This window comes from Aquarana catesbeiana, linkage group LG04, assembly GCF_042186555.1.
Source record: "Aquarana catesbeiana isolate 2022-GZ linkage group LG04, ASM4218655v1, whole genome shotgun sequence".
Classification (NCBI taxonomy): domain Eukaryota; kingdom Metazoa; phylum Chordata; class Amphibia; order Anura; family Ranidae; genus Aquarana; species Aquarana catesbeiana.
The window spans coordinates 479,563,589-479,585,577 of NC_133327.1; the positions used below are offsets into that span (position 1 = coordinate 479,563,589).

General features: G+C 44.4%; 1 protein-coding gene across 4 annotated transcripts in view; it reads left to right on the plus strand.

Moving 5' to 3' along the window:
- MTR (5-methyltetrahydrofolate-homocysteine methyltransferase) overlaps window positions 1–21,989 on the plus strand; it is a 1,497,716-nt gene that overhangs the window by 566,666 nt on the left and 909,061 nt on the right. For all 4 annotated transcript variants that reach the window (XM_073627630.1, XM_073627629.1, XM_073627631.1 and 1 more), the window contains one exon: window positions 6,366–6,551. In XM_073627630.1, the coding sequence (XP_073483731.1) occupies window positions 6,366–6,551 (186 nt within the window). The remainder of the gene's footprint in view (window positions 1–6,365; window positions 6,552–21,989) is intronic.

Consider the following 21,989-nt stretch of genomic DNA (forward strand, 5'->3'; position numbering starts at 1 on the left):
CCCAGTCCGAGAGACAGCTATAATATAAAGATCATGAGAGTGCTAATTAAAACTTTCACCCATATCAAGCATAAGCAGTTTAACAAAAAAGGGGGAAATGAATTCAGAACATATATAAGATACAACAAACATTGGTAAGAGTATGCAAGAACTGTAGTGTGTGGGAGAGCCCTCATTGCAGCGGCAGTCGGTGAAACATCAGGAAAGAGTTTACTTGACACTTAATGGAAACTGTGCCATGCGGTGAGACAAGCAGATGAACAGAAATATAATTGTGGTCTCACTTGACATGCAAGAGTAGGGTATTAAGAATAACTGAAAAAAAGAACCACTTCACCCATATTTCTGAGAAGATCCAGGGGTCGCAGTACATTTCTTTTTAGAAGAAGTTTGCACTATCCGGATTCCTGTGTTGCGGAGAACGTAGGAGTGTGATCATGCCAGCCTGGGAGCTCCAGGGGTGTCATGTTGAGGCCGGAATTGAAGGGTGGATGAGTGGCCATATTTAGTAGCAATAGGGCAGGAAGGGAATCCGCCAGCGATAGGTGGCTCCATCAGACCTCAGCTGGTCCAAGAGTGGTCGGCCGCGTTCCAGGGTCTCTTTTAGAGAAGTCTGGAAAAATGTTAATGGCAAAACTGTCAGTCAATGACTGGGGTACCACAGAGTTTCACCATAATGGCATTCTTTTCCTCAAAGTAGTGTAGGCGACATATAACATCCTGAGGTTGAAGGGGTCAAGGGCCCAGTTCACTCGGTCAAACCACAGCAGGTCTGTAGCCAGGTTTTCAAGGAGCGTGTTGAGAATGCCTCTAGATGTGCATCTTTAGTCACCTCTGGTAGTCCCCGAATGCAGAGGTTGTTCAGATGGTTTGTTTTCGAAGTCCTCCAATTTGTAGAGAGCTGCCCGGTGGTCAACCGCTAGTTGGTTGACTTTATTGTACTTCCCTAATGGCCTCTCCTGGTTATCCTGGAGTTTCTCCAAATCATCTACAAGGACCAATAGGTGGAAGAGATCTGTTCTTACAGCTGTGAGATTTTTTTATAGATTTGTCAAGGTTCTGGAACATGCCCGCCTTCTTCAATCTCCATATTAGGGACAACATATCAGAACTCATGGGGGATCCTGGGTCTTCCATACAGTTGGAACCGAAGGAAGAAGCAGGGGAGCTTCCCTGAGATGAGGTCACTTGAGTGGATGGCAATCTGCTGGCTCTAGAGGAGTGGATCTGCCAACCTAAGGTGCTAGGGCTTTCCCTGTCCGCAACAAGGAAGCATTTTAATGGAGCCCGAGGAAAGTAGTTTTGCAGCTGAACGTCTCCCCGGCCATTTAGGCAGAGTAGTGCGAGAGCTGGAGGATCTAGACTGCTTTGCTGAGTGTAAAAAGCTGTGTCTCGGCTGGAGCTCTGCTTAGAAGCCTCCAGACAGTGCCATGTGAAATCCACAACCACCACCCCCCTAGGAGTGTTAGTGTTGGTGTTTTTACAGTACATGAAGAAAAAACACAAATCTTTTCTTTTTTTTTTTTTTTTTTTTGCTCCTAAACGCTGAAGCTTGAAAAAATACTTCTAGCATAGCAATAGGATAACACTATTCGCTTCTAGGAGCAGCTAAAAAAAATGCTAGTGTGCATGGAGCCTTACAATACCATTTAATACAGGAGAAGTCAGAGGGCCTAGATCATTGGAACGTACAATCTAAGACCCCTTTCACACTGCCAGCATTTTTTAGGCGCTACAGCGCTAAAAATAGCGCCTGTATACCGCCTGAAAAAAGCGGCTCCGTTCACTCCAGTGTGAAAGCCCAGAGGGGGTGATCCACCATGTTGAAGGCAGCAGAGAGGTCATAGAATAGGAGTACAGAATAGTGTCCATTGGTTTTAGCAATTTGTCAGTCAGTTGTAGACTAGATGTTCAATAAGTTTGGATAAAAAGGGCAGCAAGGAGATATGGTGTAGGTTGTTAGGATTGGTGGGGTCCAATGAAGACTTTTTAAGTATGAGGGTGATTGGTGCATGTTTTAGGTAGTTGGGGAAGATACCAGAAGAGGGAGAGATTGAAGATGTTAGTGAGAAAATATAGGATAGAGCCAGAGGGTCGACATAACATTTGCTAGGGAACGGGGCATGTGGTTAGGTGGATGTTGAGAAAAAGTTTTGCAACATCGTCTATAGTGGCAGGATTGAATGGGGGAAGTAATGATTGTAGCCGTGGACATGGAGTGGTAATTGGGGAAGGTATCAATACACCGGAAATCTCCTCATGAATTGTATCAATCTTATTTTTGAAGTGATTGGCGATCTCCTGGGCAGTAAGTAAGTTAGTGGGTGGAGGCATTGGAGGATGAAGTAGAGAGAGAAGAGTTGACAGGGATGGGATGATAAGTTGTTAATGAGAGCAATTAAATAGATCTGCTTGACAGTGAGGAGGCAAGAATTGTATTTTTAGAGGCCGGATTTATATTGGTTGAAATCTTTGAGACTTGGTCTTGTACCACAGGTGCTCAAGGGCGCAGCATTTTTTTCAGACTTCTGGTGTCATTGGTTTGCCAATGTTGTATGGGCCGGGGCCTGTTTCTAAGTGTAGTGAGAGGGGCCAGTGTGTCCAGGGAGGATGATGGTGAAGTGTTGTAAACAGAAGTGGCTAGGTTTAGGCAGGACATGGGTGAGATTTTGTCATAGCGGTGGTCAGTAGCATAGAGGAGTTGGGGGTTTACTTGGGTTTTTCTGGGTAATTAAGTGGTTGAAAGGCAAGAGGAGGTGGAAGAGAGGGAGAGAGTGAAACTAATAAAGTGGTGATAAGAAAGAGGGAAAGGATTGCTGGAGAGGTTGCTTTGGGTAAAAAAGGTTAGCCTGAGAAGTTTAGAAGTAGCAGGAGTGTTAGTATTGGTGTTAGTGATGGTGAAGTCATCGAGAATGATTGTGGGAATTTCAGAAGAGAAAAAGTAGGGTTGCCAGGCAGAGAAGTCATCAAGAAAAGCTGATAATGGTCAAGGGGCGGTAGATTGCAGCTGTCCTTAGAGAAACTGGAGAGAAAAGACAAATGCAATGTGGCTCGAATGAGGAGAGTGACAGAGAGGGAGGTGGGTGAAATACCTGAAAGGTGCTCTATGGGGATAGAAGGATGTCTTGGGAAGTGGGTCCAAAGAAGGCTACAATGGGAGAGAGCAACAGGAGAAGCAGTGTCAGATTCATGAAGCCAGATTTCAGTAATGGCAAGTAGATTAAATGAATTGGTGATAGAGGTCATGGAGACATGTGAGTTTGTTAGACAGAGCTGGCATTCCAAAGGGCACAAGATTAGAGCAGTCTGGTCTTGGGAAGAAGAGGAATGGAAACTAAATTGTGTGGATTGTGGCTGCTGCCAGACTGTGCAGGGTGATGGGTGCAAAGGACAGTTAAATGATGAAGGCCCAGAGTTTGGAGATATATCTACAGAGGTTAGGAGAAGCAGAAGGGTGAAGGAGGTAATACGGGGGTGTGATTTATATGAAGGGACGTCCCCCAGTGTCCTGATGTTTTTTTTTTATTAGCATGTGAATTTAGAATTAGCAGGAGTTAGTGCCAGTAATAAGGAGAGGACAAAAGTGAGGAAGTTATATACATAAGCTGTGGATTGGAGAAGAGGGGTGAAGGAAAGCAAGTTTAAGGAGAGAGGACACAACTGTCAGGAGTGGTAGTGAGCACATGTGTCAGAGAGAAAGGACAGCTGAAAGCTGAGAGGAAAGGGTTCACCTGCAGGCTGGGGTTTTTCAAAGTATTTTTCTGTGTATTTTCGCTGAAGTGCAGAGCCTTAAGTGTTCCCACTTAAATAACCCCAGCAAATAGCTTAAATGTGTATTAGACCCCTTTCACACTGGATGTGTTTTTTCAGGCGCTTTAGCTCTAAAAATAGCGCCTGTTAAGCGCCTGAAAAAAGCCTCAACTGCAATCCCAGTGTGAAAGCCCAAGTGCTTACACACGGGGGCGCTGCACTGGTAGGGCATCAAAAAGTCCTGCAAGCAGCTTCTTTGCGGCACTGTACGAGCGGCAAATACAATGGGCAGCGCCGCTGCAGCAGCGTTTTGCGTGCTGTTTTAACCCTTTTTCGTCCGCTAGCGGGAGTTAAGACCGCCCCGCTAGCGGCCGAATAGCGCCGCTAAAATGACGGTAAAACACAGCTAAAAATAACCGCACTTTACTGCCAACGCCTGGGTCAGTGTGAAAGTGCCCTTAAAGCGGTAGTAAACTTAACTCCTTCATGCCGACTGCCTCCCGGCCCTTTGAGAGTTCTAAAAGCTGGAAGACGGAGACAGACCTGTGACGGCTGTGATTGGCTGCATCAGGAGCTTATCTATCCTCGCCGCCTGTCATACTGGGAGTGTGCAGGAAGTGTGCACTCAGCATGGTAAGTGGTTTACACAGGGCCACACATATGCGGCCACTCGGCGTAAAGAGGTTAAGTGGAGAGAAAGAATTCCACCGGCAAGTTAAGAGCATGATGTGCTAGTATGCATCACATGCTAGCAGGCTATAAAATACCTACCTTGAAACAAAGCCCTGTCACCACCGTTGACAGGGCTTCCATCTTTACTGGTCTTCCTTCCAGGTTTGCAGGCTTTGTCAGCTTGAATGACCAGGCCACGGTGACTTCACCCCCACGCATGGAGTTACGGCCACAGCACCATTCTTTGAAAAAACGGCATGAAGTCATCGGCTGCCAAAAGAGAAGATATCTCCTAAATGGTGCATGTTTAGGAGATGTTAGTTTTACCCACAGGTAAGCTTTATTATTAGCTTACCTGTAGGTAAAAAACACAAAGCAGACTTTAATACAACTTTAACCACTTATTCAATACCGGGCACTTATACACCTTCCTGCCCAGACCAATTTTCAGCGCTGTCAGTTTGACAATTGCGCGGTCATGCTACACTGAAAACTAAATTTTTATAATTTTGTTCCCACAAATAGAGCTTTCTTTTGGTGGTATTTGATCACCTCTGCGGTTTTTATTTTTTGCTAAACAAATAAAGACCGAAAATTTGGAAAAAAATACGTTTTGCTTTTGTTTCTGTTAAAAAAAATTTTGTAAATAAGTAAGTTTTCTCCTTCACTGATGGGCACTGATATGCGGCACTGATGGGTACTGGTAGGCAGCACTGATGGGTGGCACTGATATGCAGCACTGATGGGCATTGATAGGTGGCACTGATGGGCACTCATGGGTGGCACTGGTGGGCACTGATAGGCGACACTGGGCACTGAAAGGCTGCAAAGATGGGTTCTTATGGGTGGCACTGATAGGCGGCACTGATACGTGGCACTGATGGGCACTGATACGTGGCACTGATAGGCATCCCAGGTGGCACTGGCAGTGGTAGGCATTGGAGTGGGCACTGATTGGCAGCTGCCTGGGCACTGATTGGAAGCTGCCTGGGCACAGATTGGTATTTCCCTGGGGGTCTAGGGGGCATGCCTGGTGGTCCAGTGTGGATGGCTATCCTGGGCGGCTTCCCTGGTGGTCCTGGGTGGGATCCAAGGGGGGGCTGTGCTGATGAACAGTCAGCACAGACCCCCCCTTTCAGGAGAGCAGCCAATCGGCTCTCCTCTACTCGTGTCTGTCAGACGCGAGTGAGGAAAAACCGATCACCGGCTCTTCCTATTTACATCGTGATCAGCCATGATTGGACCTGGCTGATCACATGGTAAATAGTCTCCATCAGAGACTCTTTACATAGATCGGAGTTGCGGTGTGTCAGATTGACACACCGCAACAACGATCGCCGTGATGCGTGCCCTCGGGGGCGCGCAGCGGCTTAATAGCCTGATCACGTCATATGACGTCCGGTCAGGATATTGAAACCACTTTGCTGCCGTCATTTTGCTATATGGCGGGCGGCAAGTGGTTAAGGGTGTCAAATTTGTATTTGCAGTTTTAGCAGCATAGTATTGTTTTGTGTTGGCCACCTTTTAAATCTTCTGTTGAGAAATATTAAATATTTTAAATTTGCAAATTGACTTGTTGAATATGCAACCTCTGGGACAGTTATTTATTTTTGTTTCATTTGTTAAGGTAGCCATACTTGAGTTTCGATCCATGTACATGCAGGCTGGTTGTACAGAAGTTGACCTTTGATCTACTTCTGTACAACCAGCCTGTCAAGGTTTTCCCAAGCGATCAGTGCTGCCGGATATTACCAACAACACTGATCAGTGTGTTCTGATGGTGGGGAAGGCTCCTTGCTGTCAGAACACAATAGCTCAATGTTTGAGAAACCTTAGACAAGATGGGCTTCTCAGGAGAAATAATGCTTATACAGGACTGAAAACCTAATCTGGCAGCAATTGATTTATGATAATTTATGGTTATTTATGATCTTTGTTTTTAGGTTCCCCTATGCATTGACTCGTCTAACTTTGAAGTGATTGAAGCTGGTCTGAAATGCTGTCAGGGTAAATGTATAGTAAATAGTATCAGTTTGAAAGAGGGAGAAGAGGATTTCCTGACAAAAGCTAAAAAGATAAAGCAATTTGGTGCAGCAATGGTTATCATGGCTTTTGATGAAGTGGGACAGGTATGTTCTCTGATTGTCTAACTCAACCTTTTTTCAGTCAACACACTTTAAAATGATGTGCAATCTCGAGGCACCCCATTCTAAAATGTTAAAACAAAAAAATCGTTTTATGTAGCTCAGCAACATCCACACACATGGACCATCTAACATTAGAGGCAATGTGAGAAAAGAAAGAAAGTCACCACGCAAAGCAATAAGTACTGATTGAGGTTAGGAAGTAGTTAATGGAACTGCTGCCTTTACCAATTACTTCCACTAGGTGGAGTAAGTAAAATTAGAAGGAAAACAAAGTAGATATGGCGCCGTTCAGTTGTTATAAAAAGCTGGTTAGAATTTAAATGTGTATACTGCTCCCTTTGATAGGAGAAGAAATTGAGGTAGGAGAAGGGATTTGGGGGGAGAGAAGGAATGGTGTGCAATGATAGGTATTCCTAGTGAATAGCAATTGGGTGAATCATACCCAAATATGTGTGCACAGTTTAATTAAAACATTTACTATATAGACTGGGTGTATGTTCATTGATGTGAAAACCCAGTGTGCATGAGCCCTTGAATTTAAATTTAAGTGAACTAGTGGTCCGTGAACCTGACACAATTTAAGATGCAATATGTCAGAAATCACAGATAAAATTACCGTAATATGCAAATAAATAATCTAAAGTGCAATAAATAACAAATTAATACCATGTGCATATAATATTACAACAACCATAATAATAATAATAATGCAACAAATATAATGCTAATATAAAGTGCTGGTGTATATAAACAGCTACTATATAACAAAATAATCTATAAGGTGCTCTTGTGCCAGTGAAGGGACCCTTTTGATACTCTGGTGGGCTTTCCAGTGAAACAACACTCTGTGCGTGCCTTATTTGTGCTCCTATTGTGGCCGCACTCACCAGATCCTTCACCCCCTCCTGCGGTCAAACACCTCCACAGTATGTGCCACTGTGTAGCAATGTGGGATAACTCCGTCCTTAGTGTTGGATAAAAACAGATCGCTTGATAAGCGCAAGAAAGCTTGTTTACTGATCTACTGAAACATTGTACTTGTACTTCTTTATGAGCTCTTTGTGTCCTGTCTCCATGTGTTCATTGGTTATTAGGATGTCAGTGGCAGGAAGGTTGTAATGGTGCACAATGAAAACCTGTAGTTTTGTGCAACTAAAAGGCAGTCTTTATCCATCTGCTGGCTGGTATAACTTTTTGGGCAATTTTTAGGCATTGTGCCAAGGCACCCTGGTTGAAAAAGACTGGTCTGAAGGCGCATGGGCAGAGCCTGGCTGAGCAGACATGCCAGCTCTGCCCCTGAAGGGACATTTCTGCCGTATTATACCGTGTCACAGCTCAGCTTCACCTGGTAAATATTGTTACTCTGTCTGCTAATAACCCCTGCCACATAATGGTTCTTTGGGAGTTCTCACTTGAAAATGAAACCAAAAAACCACGAAGCGCTGCCTCAGGCTTCAGCCAGAATGGCACTATCTGCAACCCGTCCCCCTGGTACCTTACTCAGTGAAATCCTCTCAACGCTCTAAGGTATCTATGGCAACACGGGGGATATGACTCATATTCATCTATACAAACTTCACAAATGACATCTTTTACAGACCCTGCTCATTCTTCTGTTCTAAAGCATTTTGAAAAAATGCTTCACAAAGCCCTTAAACAGACCTCAGATCATATTACAAACAGTCTGACTAGGGAAATCAGAGAACTGGGAAAATGCACTGCAAATCTTGAACTGAGAGTTGATGAACTTGAAAATAACACCCAGGCCTTTTCAGTTGAATTTGAAAACCTCAAAGAGAAAAACGTATGCCCCTTCTACACGATCGAAATTCCGCCAGCAAAAGTCCGATGTGAGCTTTTGGTCAGCAATTCTGCTCCATTCGCCAGCAAAAGATTGAGAGCAGGTTCTCTATTTTTCAAACGGAAAAAGTTCCTATTGGAAATTCCGATCGTCTGTAGCAATTCTGACACGCAGAATTTCCTATGCATGCTCGGAAACAATTCAACGCATGCTCGGAAGCATTGAACTTCATTTTCTCGGCTTGTCGTAGTGTTGTACGTCACAGCGTTCTTGACGGTTGAAAGTTCAGAGAACTTTTATGTGACCGTGTGTATGCAAGGCAAGCTTGAGCGGAATTCTGTTGGAAAAACCACCCAAGGTTTTTCTGACGGAAATTCTGATCATGTATACGTGGCATTAGTCCTTCAATCTCGTTTAGAAGATTATGGAAACAGGGCCCAGCGTTTCAATATCCGCATACGTGGAATACCTGAATCTGTCACTGATTTGCAAGCCACTATGCTATCCCTATTCCAAGAACTGAAGCCTTCCATACCAGCCGAACGAATGGAGATGGACAGGATTTATAGAGCCCTCAAACCTCGCAAAGCTGATGGACCACCATGCAATATCGCCAAATTTCACTATTTCCGTACCAAGGAACAACTTCTAGCTGCAGCTAGAGCAAAGAGATTTACTGATTTTCCAGGTACATACCTATGAACTTTTTGCTGATCTATCTCAGCTCATCATCTCTAAGTGTCGGGCTTTGATGGCACTTCTCCAAGTTTTACAGCGACATAAAATCACCTATCAATGGGGCTTTCCGTTTTCAATATGCTTCACTAAATATCTAAATATAAAAATTAAGTACAGCGCTACGTTTAGAAAAAAAGTGAAAAGCAGCCAACACACCTATAGACTCAAGGCAGAAAAAAAACAAAAGAAACAAAAGTGTGGCGCTATATATCACATCCACAGCCGTGTGTATTACAATAAAGACATATAAAAATGGTGAATACTACCAAAAAATGACCATAAAATGGATAGTGTCAAATAATTAGTGTTGATCACATATAAAGTAAATACACAATAATACTTAATCATCAGATGTGCCAGTGATTAATAAAAACCCGTGCTGGTTCCATGAGCCAGACACCAAACATAAAAAACATGAAACTTTAGAAGTCCATAAAAAATGTGTAGAAAAATAGTGAAGAAAACATCAACAGAGTTCAAAGGGGGTGATGCATGGCCAGATGGTATTCACAGAATTTTAGTTGCACCAAATCTGGGCAGAAGGGAGACCACAAGTGTGCATAGATTGTACATCAGTGCCGGGGCCAACACCAGGAGTAGAGGAGGCTTACCGGAAAGAATTGACCTGAAATGGTGTGCGCCAGACAAGTCAAAAAAGCATAATAACTACTGGTTCTGGGAAATGCGTCTTGTCCGATGTCATCAACAGAAAGAAAAGAGGGGTCCGCATGGCTTCCTCTCCCATAGGTAATCCAGCATAAGCCAAACGTGTAGTTTCATATGCCATGCAAGGAGCAAACAAAACTCACATAGCGTAATAACATTTTAAAACACTAGTTTATTAAAATAATAAAAAACAGACTCACATTTTGGAAGAACGAAACAGAGCTCAAATATCAAATAGCGGCGATCGTGAGGGGTCCATGGGTGGACACACACATCGGGTCCCGAACAATGCCGTGCCCCCTAGACGGCCGGGAAGCCCAGGACGTCGTATGACGGCCACCCAGGATGGGAGATCCCATCTCAGGCCGAGGACAGAGTAGGGCTGCGGATGGCACATAAACTGACCAGTGTCAGGGCTCAACAGCCATGCTATACCATATTCAGTTAACAGGATGGAGGGCAGAACCAGACAGGATTAGCCAGGTTTTTTTAGGTGATAAGGGGGGCGAAATTACACAGCACAAGCACTGTGCTGTATAACATGCTTTAAAGGAACAGGGTTCTATTTTTTTTTTTTTTTATTTAATTTTAGGGTAGCAAACACTTTAAGCCAATTTCTATGCATCAGGCAACAAGGCTGGCAAACTTCTTGCAGCTCAAGTTAAGCAAAAAATAACCAAACAAAAAAGCCCCTATATTCTACACCCCACTCATGGGGCAAATTGTTCTCACCCCAAAGAAATGACAAACAATTTTCTTTTATTACAGCAACTTATATAACTTAACCACTTGCCGACCGCCTCACGCAGATATACTGCGGCAGAATGGCATGGGCAGGCAAAGTAACGTATGGGTGCCCGAGGCGGTCAGCATCTGTCCCCGTGCGATCAGAGGTGAGGGGGAGGCCATCCATTTGTGGCCACCCCCTCGCGATCGCTCCCAGCCAATGAGAATCTTCCTCTGCTGCTGTATAGCAAACAGCGGCAGAGGAAGTGATGTCATCTCTCCTCGGCTCGGTATTTTCCGTTCCGGCGCCGAGGAGAGAAGACATCTGAGTAAGTGCACCAACTCAACACACACAGTAAAACACAGCAGGCACACTTTAGACCCCATCATCCTCCGATCACCCCCTGATCACCCCCCCCCCCCCCCCCCCCCGTCACAGTGACACCAGTTTTTTTTTTTTTTGGATTACTGCATTGGTGTCAGTTTATGACAGTTAGAAGTGGTAGGGCAGTTAGTGTTAGCCCCCTTTAGGTCTAGGGTACCCCCCTAATAATGTTTTAACCCCTTGATCACCCCCTGTCGCCAGTGTCACTAAGCGATCGTTTTTCTGATCACTGTATTAGTGTCACTGGTGACACTACTTAGGGAGGTAAATATATAGGTTCGCCGTCAGCGTTTTATAGTGTCAGGGACCCCCATATACTACCTAATAATGGTTTTAACCCCTTGATTGCCCCCTAGTTAACCCTTTCACCAGTGATCACCGTATAACTGTTACGGGTGACTCTGGTTAGTTAATTCTTTATAGTGTCAGGGCACCCGCCGTTTATTACCTAATAATAAAGGTTTAGCCCCCTGATCGCCCGGCGGTGATATAACTTAGGTTTTAGGTTCAGATAGGGTCTGCGTCGCCCCAGGCAATGTCAGCTTAGCGCCAGTACCGCTAACACCCACGCACGCAGCATACACCTCCCTTAGTGGTATAGTATCTGAACAGATCAATATCTGATCCGATCAGATCTATACTAGCGTCCCCAGCAGTTTAGGGTTCCCAAAAACGCAGTGTTAGCGGGATCAGCCCAGATACCTGCTAGCACCTGCGTTTTGCTCCTCCGCCCAGCCCACCCAAGTGCAGTATCGATCGATCACTGTCACTTACAAAACACTAAACGCATAACTGCAGCGTTCGCAGAGTCAGGCCTGATCCCTGTGATCGCTGATAGTTTTTTTGGTAGCGTTTTGGTGAACTGGCAAGCACCAGCGGCCTAGTACACCCCGGTCGGTCGTAGTCAAACCAGCACTGCAGTAACACTTGGTGACGTGGCGAGTCCCATAAGTGCAGTTCAAGCTGGTGAGGTGGCAAGCACAAGTAGTGTCCCGCTGCCACCAAGAAGACAAACACAGATCCGTCGTGCCCATAATGCCCTTCCTGCTGCATTCGCCAATCCTAATTGGGAACCTACCACTTCTGCAGCACCCATACTTCCCCCATTCAGATCCCCAACCAAATGCAGTCGGCTGCATGAGAGGCATTTTCTTTATGTCCTCCCGAGTACCCCTACCCAACGAACCCCCCCAAAAAAGATGTCGTGTCTGCAGCAAGTGCGGATATAGGGTCTCCCAAGATGCCATCGCATTTTGAGAGACCCGAACCTGGAACCGGTTACAGTTTTAAAAGTTACAGTTACAAAAAAAGTGTAAAAAAAAATAAAAAAAACAGAAAAAAAAATATATATAATAAAAAAAACAAAAATAGTTGTCGTTTTGCTCTCTATTTCTATTCTCTCTCTATTGTTCTGCTCTTTTTTACTGTATTCTTTTCTGCAATGTTTTATTGTTATTATGTTTTATCATGTTTGCTTTTCAAGTATGCAGTTTTTTACACTTTACTCTTTACTGTGTTTTATTAACCATTTTTTTGTTTTCAGGTACGCCATTCAGCTACAGCGCGGATTTATTTATCTTGACAGCAACAGCGTTTGCTCCCACGATATATAAAGCCGTGACTCCAGCGGAGGTGATATATGCCTGGGGGCAGCAGGGGTGGCGATTTGTTCCTAACTTTTGGGGCGGATGCCCCCATGCTTCGGCATATATAAATGGTGCATGTATGCCCATCATTAGAAGTGGGTGGATGAAGGGAGGTATTCTAATGGTGGGCTTACCCACCAATCAATCTCTTTTTTTCGTTAAGCCCACAGGCTGCATGAAAAAAAAAATTACAATATATGCCCAAAAAGGACCAGCAACGTACTGGTATGATGCTGGACTTTGAGTGGTTATACCAGAATGATGCCTGCAGGTTTAGGTATCATCTTGGTATCATTCTTTTCAGCCAGGGGTCGGCTTTTATGTAAAAGCAATCCTAGCGGGGGGCATGGCCTGACGCAGCATGGAATAGGACGTGCAAGCCCTGAGCTCCGTCTAATACTCTTGTTATAATCCATCCTGCACTCCGAAATACTTACCACCCGCTGGACGGACCTTCCTGGGGACATCCATTATCCCCTTCACTGACCCTGCAGGCAATCGGAACAGCGACGGCCCGAGCGAATCGGCGATCCTCCGCACGGCGGCCGCATTTAGGCAAGTCCGCGGCTTCGGCCTAGTCACGGAGGTCCGCGGCCATCTTGGTACACCCGGCCTGTGCTGCATCTCCACCCTGCTGCCTTCTGAATTCACCCGGGCGACCTTCTTGGGGACTCTCAGCATACCCCACCCAACCCTCACAGGTCCTCAGACGCACGTCATCCCAGACGGACTACTCCTGGAGATCCGCGGCCATCTTGGAGGTATGTAGGCCAAGGCCAGCGCTGTCTTCTGTCCAGAATTCTGCTACCAGATTTACCTATACAGGATTGGAGACCTGCTAAGTGACACCCCGGACTCCCTCGGTATGTCGCCAACAAAATCGCAGAAAGCGGCGACGAAAATCGAGCAGTACCGCCGACAAGACAAGGATGATATGGAGGAAGATGGCGCCCCTGAGAAAGCAGGAGGGGGGGAACGAACGGCAGGCGATACTGACAGATTACTTGAAGCAATCACTTTCTGCAGAACTTCCCTGACGGCACAAATTGAGGAGGTAAAGATGAGTATTTCCCTCATCAGGCAAGACTTCCAAAAACTCAGGGACCGAGTGAAGGGAGCTGAGACCAGGCTGAGCACAGTGGAGGATGCCATTCCACCCTTACAAGCCTCCTCAGACCGCATGCAACAGCAAATACGCCAACTCCTCACCAAACAAGATGATATGTAGAATAGGCTGAGAAGGTGTCATTTGCGCCTTATAGGCCTACCAGAGGGGACTGAAAGCAAGGACACTACCACGTTCTTGGAACAACTCCTAATCAACACCTATGGGAGAGAAGCCTTTTCCCCCATGTTTGCGGTGGAGCGGGCACATCGCATGCCAGCCAGACCTCCCCCACAGGGAGCCCCCCCGCACATTCATAGCCAAACTCCTCAACTACAAAGACCGGGACGCAGCCCTGCGGATGGCGAGGGAGAAAGGAAACATCCCAGTAGGGAATGTTAAAGTAGCTATTTTCCCAGATTTTTCAGCGGAGGTACAACGCCGTCGTCAGAGCTTTATGGAGGCCAAGCGCAGGCTGAGGAACCTACATTACAAGTACTCCATGCTCTTTCCTGCCCACCTCAGAATAGAACATGACGGCCGTGCAGTCTTCTTTGAGGATCCGGAAGAAGTGATTTCCTGGCTGGAGCGCCGTGCTAACCCGGAAAGAGCTGAATGACCAAGTTCCAGTTATAAAGCTATAACTAATTTTGCCCAACCTCAACTTTTCTCCGGAGTCGCATTGTCCCCTGCAGTCGCATGGAACCTTATTTGAAACCACCCATTTCTGGACGTGGAACGTTTTGTATCACACATAGCTCCTGAATGTGATATGGGACCGTCTACACACCAGCGCGGGTACAAGACAGAAACCCTAGATATTTACTATACAGGAGTCCAATTACTCTTCGGAGCTCCGGGAATGCAGAAGTCCTACAAATCACATGCATCGTGCAGCGAGACTTTACCCCACACACCACTGGGAAGCAGTATCATGTTTACTGGAGTTTTCTCTGGAGCATGTTAGCTGCCTTTAATGGGAAACAAGGGGATCAAATAACTATAACATACCTTGAATTACTGATATGGGTGATATCCCTTGACCTACTCAGACCCCAGAGACTCAGCCAGATGTACTACATCTTCTATACAACCTGGAAGATTAAATGTTTCCCAGTTGGACACAAGTTAAGGGAATACGCCCGCACCAGTTTGGGAAAGTGCAGGGCAGGGAGGGGGGGAGGGAGTTAATTTGTTTACAGTTTTGTTGAAATAGTTTGTGCATACTAACCACAGAAAACAAGTAACATTTCGAAGTTCATGTGAGTGTTCATATATGTTGTGTGATACAGTATTGATGCATCCATGTCTGAATATTAGGAACCTAAGTGCCTCACGCACAAAGAGAAAATCGCTTAACATCACTGTGTCATTAGATTTCAAAAAGTTCTACCCATGGCATCTCTAAAATTTCTTACGTGGAATGTGAGGGGCATGCGCAAGAAAATTAAGCGTGCAGCAGTCTTCGCATTCCTCAAGAAACAGTGTGCCGATGTGATAGCCTTGGTTGAAACACATGTTGAGGGGAGCATCCAGATGGCACTCCGCTGCCCATGGGTTGGGTGGGCGTATAATTCTACCCACACATCCCATGCCAGGGGAGTCTCAATCTTGATAGCTAAATCTGTACATTTCGAGTTATGTGAACTATCTACTGATCCACAAGGCCGATACATATTTCTCCTAGCTAAATTACACGGGAAGCCCCTACTCATACTGGCCTTTTATGTACAACCCCCATTTAACATCACCATAATTAAAGAGGGACTGTCGTTCATGGCTCGCCACCCTGCAATATCTGCAGTCTGGTTGGGTGACTTTAATACCACACTAAAACCAACCCTAGACAGGCTACAACTGACTTCACCCACCTTGAATGCTCCCAACGAAACTAGGTTCTACAAGATCCTCTCCACCTTTCATTTAACAGACACATGGTGCCACAAGTTCCCACAAACAAAATCGTACTCGTGTTTCTCATCCTCTCTGTCCAGAATTCTGCTACAAGATTTACCTATACAGGATTGGAGACCTGCTAAGTGACACCCCGGGCATAGACTTCATACTCATTTCCCACAGACTGACACCGCGACTACTAGAGGCTGCGTTCTGCCCCAGAATACTTTCGGATCATAGTCCCTACTGGATCACATTAAGCATCCCCATAGCCAAACCACCACGATCCTGGCGTTTGAACCCTTTTTGGCTATCTCTCCTACCGGAGGATGATGAGCTTGCGGGTAAGTGGAGATTATACTTCGCGGAGAATGACAAGTCAGCATCACCCTCCGTAGTATGGGACTCCTTTAAGCTTTTAGCTCCCTCAATGTTAATTACTGATATCAATAAAATTAAGGCAGATTCTGCCAGTGCCCTCGGTAAGGCGATGGCGGACCTGTCCTCCTCTGAGAGAGACTTTGCCACCACCCCGACCCCCGCAAATGCAAACCTGCTCAAACTACAAACTAGAGTAGTCACCCAGCTACAATTTCAAAAAGCAAGACAAAAACTTTTTTTCTCTAAACAAAAAATGTTTGAAAATGGGGAAAAAGCGGGCAAGTTATTGGCGTACTTAGTACACAGTGAAGATAGACCCCCGATGGTTATTACACTACATGGCCCTGGAGGACAACAAATAACAGACCCACCCATGGTAACCTCCATGTTTAGAGACTTCTTTGCCGACTTGTACAAAACGACAGTTCCCACTGAGACGCAATCAATGTCCCTCTTCCTTGAGAAGGTGACTTTCCCACAACTGACGCAAGAACAGATAGACCTACTAGAGGCACCCCTCACCACAGACGAAATCACAACCGCCATCGCTAGTTTCGCCAGGTCTAAATCCCCAGGATCAGACGGGCTCCCAATTGAGTTTTATTCCCAATTTAGTGAAACACTCACCCCCAAATTACTGGCTTTATACAACCATCTCTTTGAGACTGGGACTCTACCCCCATCCATGACAGAGGTAACAATAGTCCTCATCCCCAAACCAGGAAAAGACCCGGGATACCCAGAATCTTACCACCCCATATCCCTATTACAGGTTGACATCAAAATATTGGCCAAAGTACTATTCATCAGGCTCAATCAGGTCATCTTGTCCCTAATACATACAGACCAAGCAGGTTTCATGCCTGGTCGCAATACCTCGTTTAATCTCCGGAAATTATACATAAATATACAGGCCACACATGAGGAGGTTGGTTCACGAGTTGTATTAACTTTGGATACAGCAAAAGCTTTCGACTCGGTGGAGTGGACGTATCTCTGGAGATGTTTGGAGGGCTATGGCTTCGGTCCCAAATATATTAAGTGGGTTCAACTATTATACCAGGCACCCAAAGCCAAGGTGGTAGCCAATGGGTGGCTGTCTCAGATGTTTGACCTTAGCAGAGGTACGAGACAGGGCTGTCCTTTGGCCCCACTATTGTATGCCCTTGCGGCGGAACCCCTTGCGATATCCATCCGAGCAAACCCAGAGATTAAAGGACTGAGAATGGGCTCCTAAATCAGTATGTATGCAGATGACACGCTGTTATATTTAGCAGACTCAGGCCCATCTTTACACACCGCACTTCACACGATCGAACAATTCGGAACATTTTCAGGATTGAAAATGAATTGGGATAAGTCCCAAATTCTACTAATCGATAGCTTTCCACCCCCAGAATCCCAAGCCAGACTACCACTACAGAGAGTTGCTGTCATTAAATACCTGGGGATCCATATATCCAGATCCCCTCAAGACTACATATCCCTTAATATAGACCCTCTCCTTTCCCTGGTAAAAACTAAAGTAAGAATATGGTCCCGACTCCCACTTGGAACCTGGGGCTGCATAAATTTAATTAAAATTATCCTACTCCCTAAAATACTGTATGTCCTATGGCATACTGCAGTTTACTTACCCCTGAAACATTTCAAATCTCTGTAGTCCCTTCTCAAGCCCTTTGTGTGGGGAACTAACAGACACAAACTGGCATGGCAAACTCTCAAGAACCCAACTGACCTTTGTGGCACAGCTCTCCCTGACTTTAACCTATATTACATCGCATCACAATTGTCACAGCTCTTTCACTTAGATAAAACGGATAGTGAGAGATTTCTCACGCTCCTATGTCCAAAATGGGCAGAACACACCAAGGACTCGATATACGCAATAGCATCGGTTTCGGGAGGGTCGGAACCAGGGGAAAATAGGAAAACCATGCTATACCACTATATGAAAATATGAGACTTAGCCGCTTCCAAACTTGAAATCCCACAATTCAATGACTACACGCCAATATGGCACAACAAGAACCTTCCCAAATTCAACAAAATTCATGACAAAAGTATATGGTCCAGGCAGGGAATAGTCTACCTGCATCACATACTAAAAGATGGGCACCTTAAAACTTTCAATTCACTTAAAGAAGAATTCACAATTCAAAATTGTATGTTCTTTAGATTTCTACAACTCCGCCATGCGACACAATCACAATTTTCTGACTCTGTCCCAAACCCTACACCCAATGTCATTATGGCAGTAATTAAGAACACGGATCCCCACAAACTGATTTCAGCATTTTAAAACATGCTCTCAACCCCCATCTCTACTAAAATAGCATACGACCTGAAACCTAGATGGGAAAGAGAGGTGGGACCAATAGAGGATGAGGAGTGGGAGGAGGCACTGGAGTCTTGTAAGGCCGTATCCCCCAAACTATCGTATCGACTGTCGCAACTCTACATTCTGCACAGGGCATACCTCACACCCCTTAGAGTGGCAAGATACAAACGCACCCAATCTACCACATGCCTGATGTGTAGAAAAGAGACAGGCACTTTCTTCCACTTGATCTGGACATGTCCCAAGATTCAAGGTTTGTGGAAACAAATCGTGACATTTCTACACGATAGTGGGTTCACCCCTAGCATTAGACCCAAAAGAAAGCCTTCTTGGCTTAATACCAGATACAATTGATAAGTATACAAAAATATTTCTTCATGAGACGCTGTTCGCAGCAAGAAAAATCATAGCTAAAAAATGGATGAGACAAACGCCTCCCAAAATATTAGAATGGAAAATAGAAGTGAATAATACCCTGTCGTATAAGAAATGCATATATATCAACAGAGGCTGCCCCAACAAATACAACAAGATATGGGATCGCTGGCTCCAGGAATCTGATACATGTGTATAATAAAACCAAATTAGCTTGAAATGAATAATTGAACACACGCCTCAATATGTAGTCTGTATGTACTAAATGTATACTGTACTTGTAGAATATACTCACATGACGAAAATAATGTACTAAATATCTTAATTACAGACTGTATAACACTCAATGTATCAGTTACTAAGTTTATATGTAAAAGCAAACATAACATGTATGCACCAGTTGATTAATAAAAACCTTTGTTCAACGTTAAAAAAAAAAGCAATCCTAGCGGCTAATTAGCCTCTAGACTGCTTTTACAAGCAGTGGGAGGGAATGTCCTGAATGCCCCCCCCCCCCCCCCCCCACCGTCTTCCATGTTTTTCTCCTGTCCCAACAGGGAACCTGAGAATGCAGCCGGTGATTCCGTCAGCTGACCATAGAGCTGATCAGAGACCAGAATGGCTCCAATCATCTCTATGGCCTAAGAAACCGGAAGCTACGAGCATTTTATGACTTAGATTTCGCCGGATGTAAACAGCGCCATTGGGAAATTGGGAAAGCATTTTATCACACTGATCTTGGTGTGGTCAGATGCTTTGAGGGCAGAGGAGAACCCCATTTTTTTTCAAAAAAAGAGTACCTGTCACTACCTATTGCTATCATAGGGGATATTTACATTCCCTGACATAACAATAAAAATGATTAAAAAAAATGAAAGCAACAGTTTAAAATTGAGATAAAAAAGCAAAAAAAAAAAAAAAAAAGCACCCATGTCCCCCCCTGCTCTCGCGCAAAGGCGAACTCAAACGTTGGTCTGGCGTCAAATGTAAACAGCAATTGCACCATGCATGTGAGGTATCACCGCGAAGGTCAGATCAGGGGCAGTAATTTTAGCAGTAGACATCCTCTGTAAATCTAAAATGGTAACCTGTAAAGGCTTTTAAAGGCTTTTAAAAATGTATGTTGTTTGTCGCCACTGCACGTTTGTGCGCAATTTTAAAGTATGTCATGTTTGGTATCCATGTACTCGGCCTAAGATCATCTTTTTTTATTGCATGAAACATTTGGGCAATATAGTGTGTTTTAGTGCATTAAAATTAAAAAAAAAGTGTGTTTTTTTTCCCCAAAAAATGTGTTTGAAAAATTGCTGTGCAAATACTGTGTGAAAAACAAAAATGAAACACCCACCATTTTAATCTGTAGGGCCTTTGCTTTAAAAAAATATATAATGTTTGGGGGTTCAAAGTAATTTTCTTGCAAAAAAAAAAATATTTTTTTCATGTAAACAAATAGTGTCAGAAAGGGCTTTGTCTTCAAGTGGTTAGAAGAGTGGGTGATGTGTGACATAAGCTTCTAAATGTTGTGCATAAAATGCCAGGAAAGTTCAAACCCCCCCCCCAATGACCTCATTTTGGAAAGTAGACACCCCAAGCTATTTGCTGAGAGGCATGTCGAGTCCATGGAATATTTTATATTGTGACACAAGTTGCGGGAAAAAGACAAATTTTTTTTTTTTTTTTTTTTTTTTTGCACAAAGTTGTCACTAAATGATATATTGCTCAAACATGCCATGGGAATATGTGAAATTACACCCCAAAATACATTCTGTTGCTTCTCCTGACTGCGGGGATACCACGTGTGAGACTTTTTGGAAGCCTAGCCGCATACGGGACCCCGAAAACCAAGCACCACCTTCAGGATTTCTAAGGGTGTAAATTTTGATTTCACTCCTCACTGCCTATCACAGTTTTGGAGGCCATGGAATGCCCAGATGGCACAACCCCCCCCCCCCCCCCCCAAATGACCCCATTTTGGAAAGTAGACACCCTAAGCTATTTGCTGAGAGGTATGGTGAGTATTTTGCAGACCTCGCTTTTTGTCACGAAGTTTTGAAAATTGAAAAAAGAAAAAAAAAATACATTTTTCTTTTCTTTCTTCATTTTCAAAAACAAATGAGAGCTGCAAAATACTCACCATGCCTCTCAGCAAATAGCTTGGAGTGTCTACTTTCCAAAATGGGGTCATTTTGGGGGGGGGGGGTTTGAACTGTCCTGGCATTTTATGGTCTTCAAAACTGTGATAGGTAGTGAGGAGTGAAATCAAAAATTTACCCCCTCAGAAATCCTGAAGGCGGTGATTGGTTTTCGGGGCCCCGTACGCGGCTAGGCTCCCAAAAAGTCCCACACATGGTATCCCTATACTCGGGAGAAGCAGCTAAATGTATTTTGGGGTGCAATTCCACATATACCCATGGCCTGTGTGAGCAATATATCATTTATTGACAACTTTTTGTAATTTTTCTTTTTTTTTTGTCATTATTTAATCACTTGGGACAAAAAAATGTATATTCAATGGGCTCAATATGCCTCTCAGAAATTTCCTTGGGGTGTCTACTTTCCAAAATGGGGTCATTTGGGGGGGGGGGAGGTTGTACTGCCCTGCCATTTTAGCGCCTCAAGAAATTAGATAGGCAGTCATAAACTAAAAGCTGTGTAAATTCCAGCAAATGTACCCTAGTTTGTAGACGCTATAACTTTTGCGCAAACCAATAAATATATGCTTATTGACATTTTTTTTTTTTTTTTACCATAGACATGTGGCTGAATACATTTTGGCCTAAATGTATGACTAAAATTGAGTTTATTGGATTTTTTTTTATAACAAAAAGTAGAAAATATCGTGTGTTTTTTTTCAAAATTTTCGGTCTTTTTCCGTTTATATCGCAAAAAATAAAAACAGCAGAGGTGATCAAATACCATCAAAAGAAAGGTCTGTTTGTGGGAAGAAAAGGACGCAAATTTCGTTTGGGTACAGCATTGCATGTCTGCACAATTAGCAGTTAAAGCGTCGCAGTGCCAAATTGTAAAAAGTGCTCTGGTCAGGAAGGGGGTAAATCCTTCCAGGGCTGAAGTGGTTAAAGGATGACTCCGCTACACTACAACCCTCCACGGCGAAAATTCCTGGATTTCTAAACTCTTTGATTTTACCACAACTATCGCCATCCCAGCTTGATTCTCTCAATGCCCCTATTACTGACCCGGCCCCACCCCCTCTCTCTCCCCTGATTGGTTGATTGACCTTGACAGCCACGGGAGCCAGTGGCGCCTCTGCTGTGTCCCAGCCAATCAGAAGGAGTGTCCAGGATTGCTTAGACATTTGTGGATATCACTGGAGAGAGAAGGGGCTCAGTCAAGTATTAG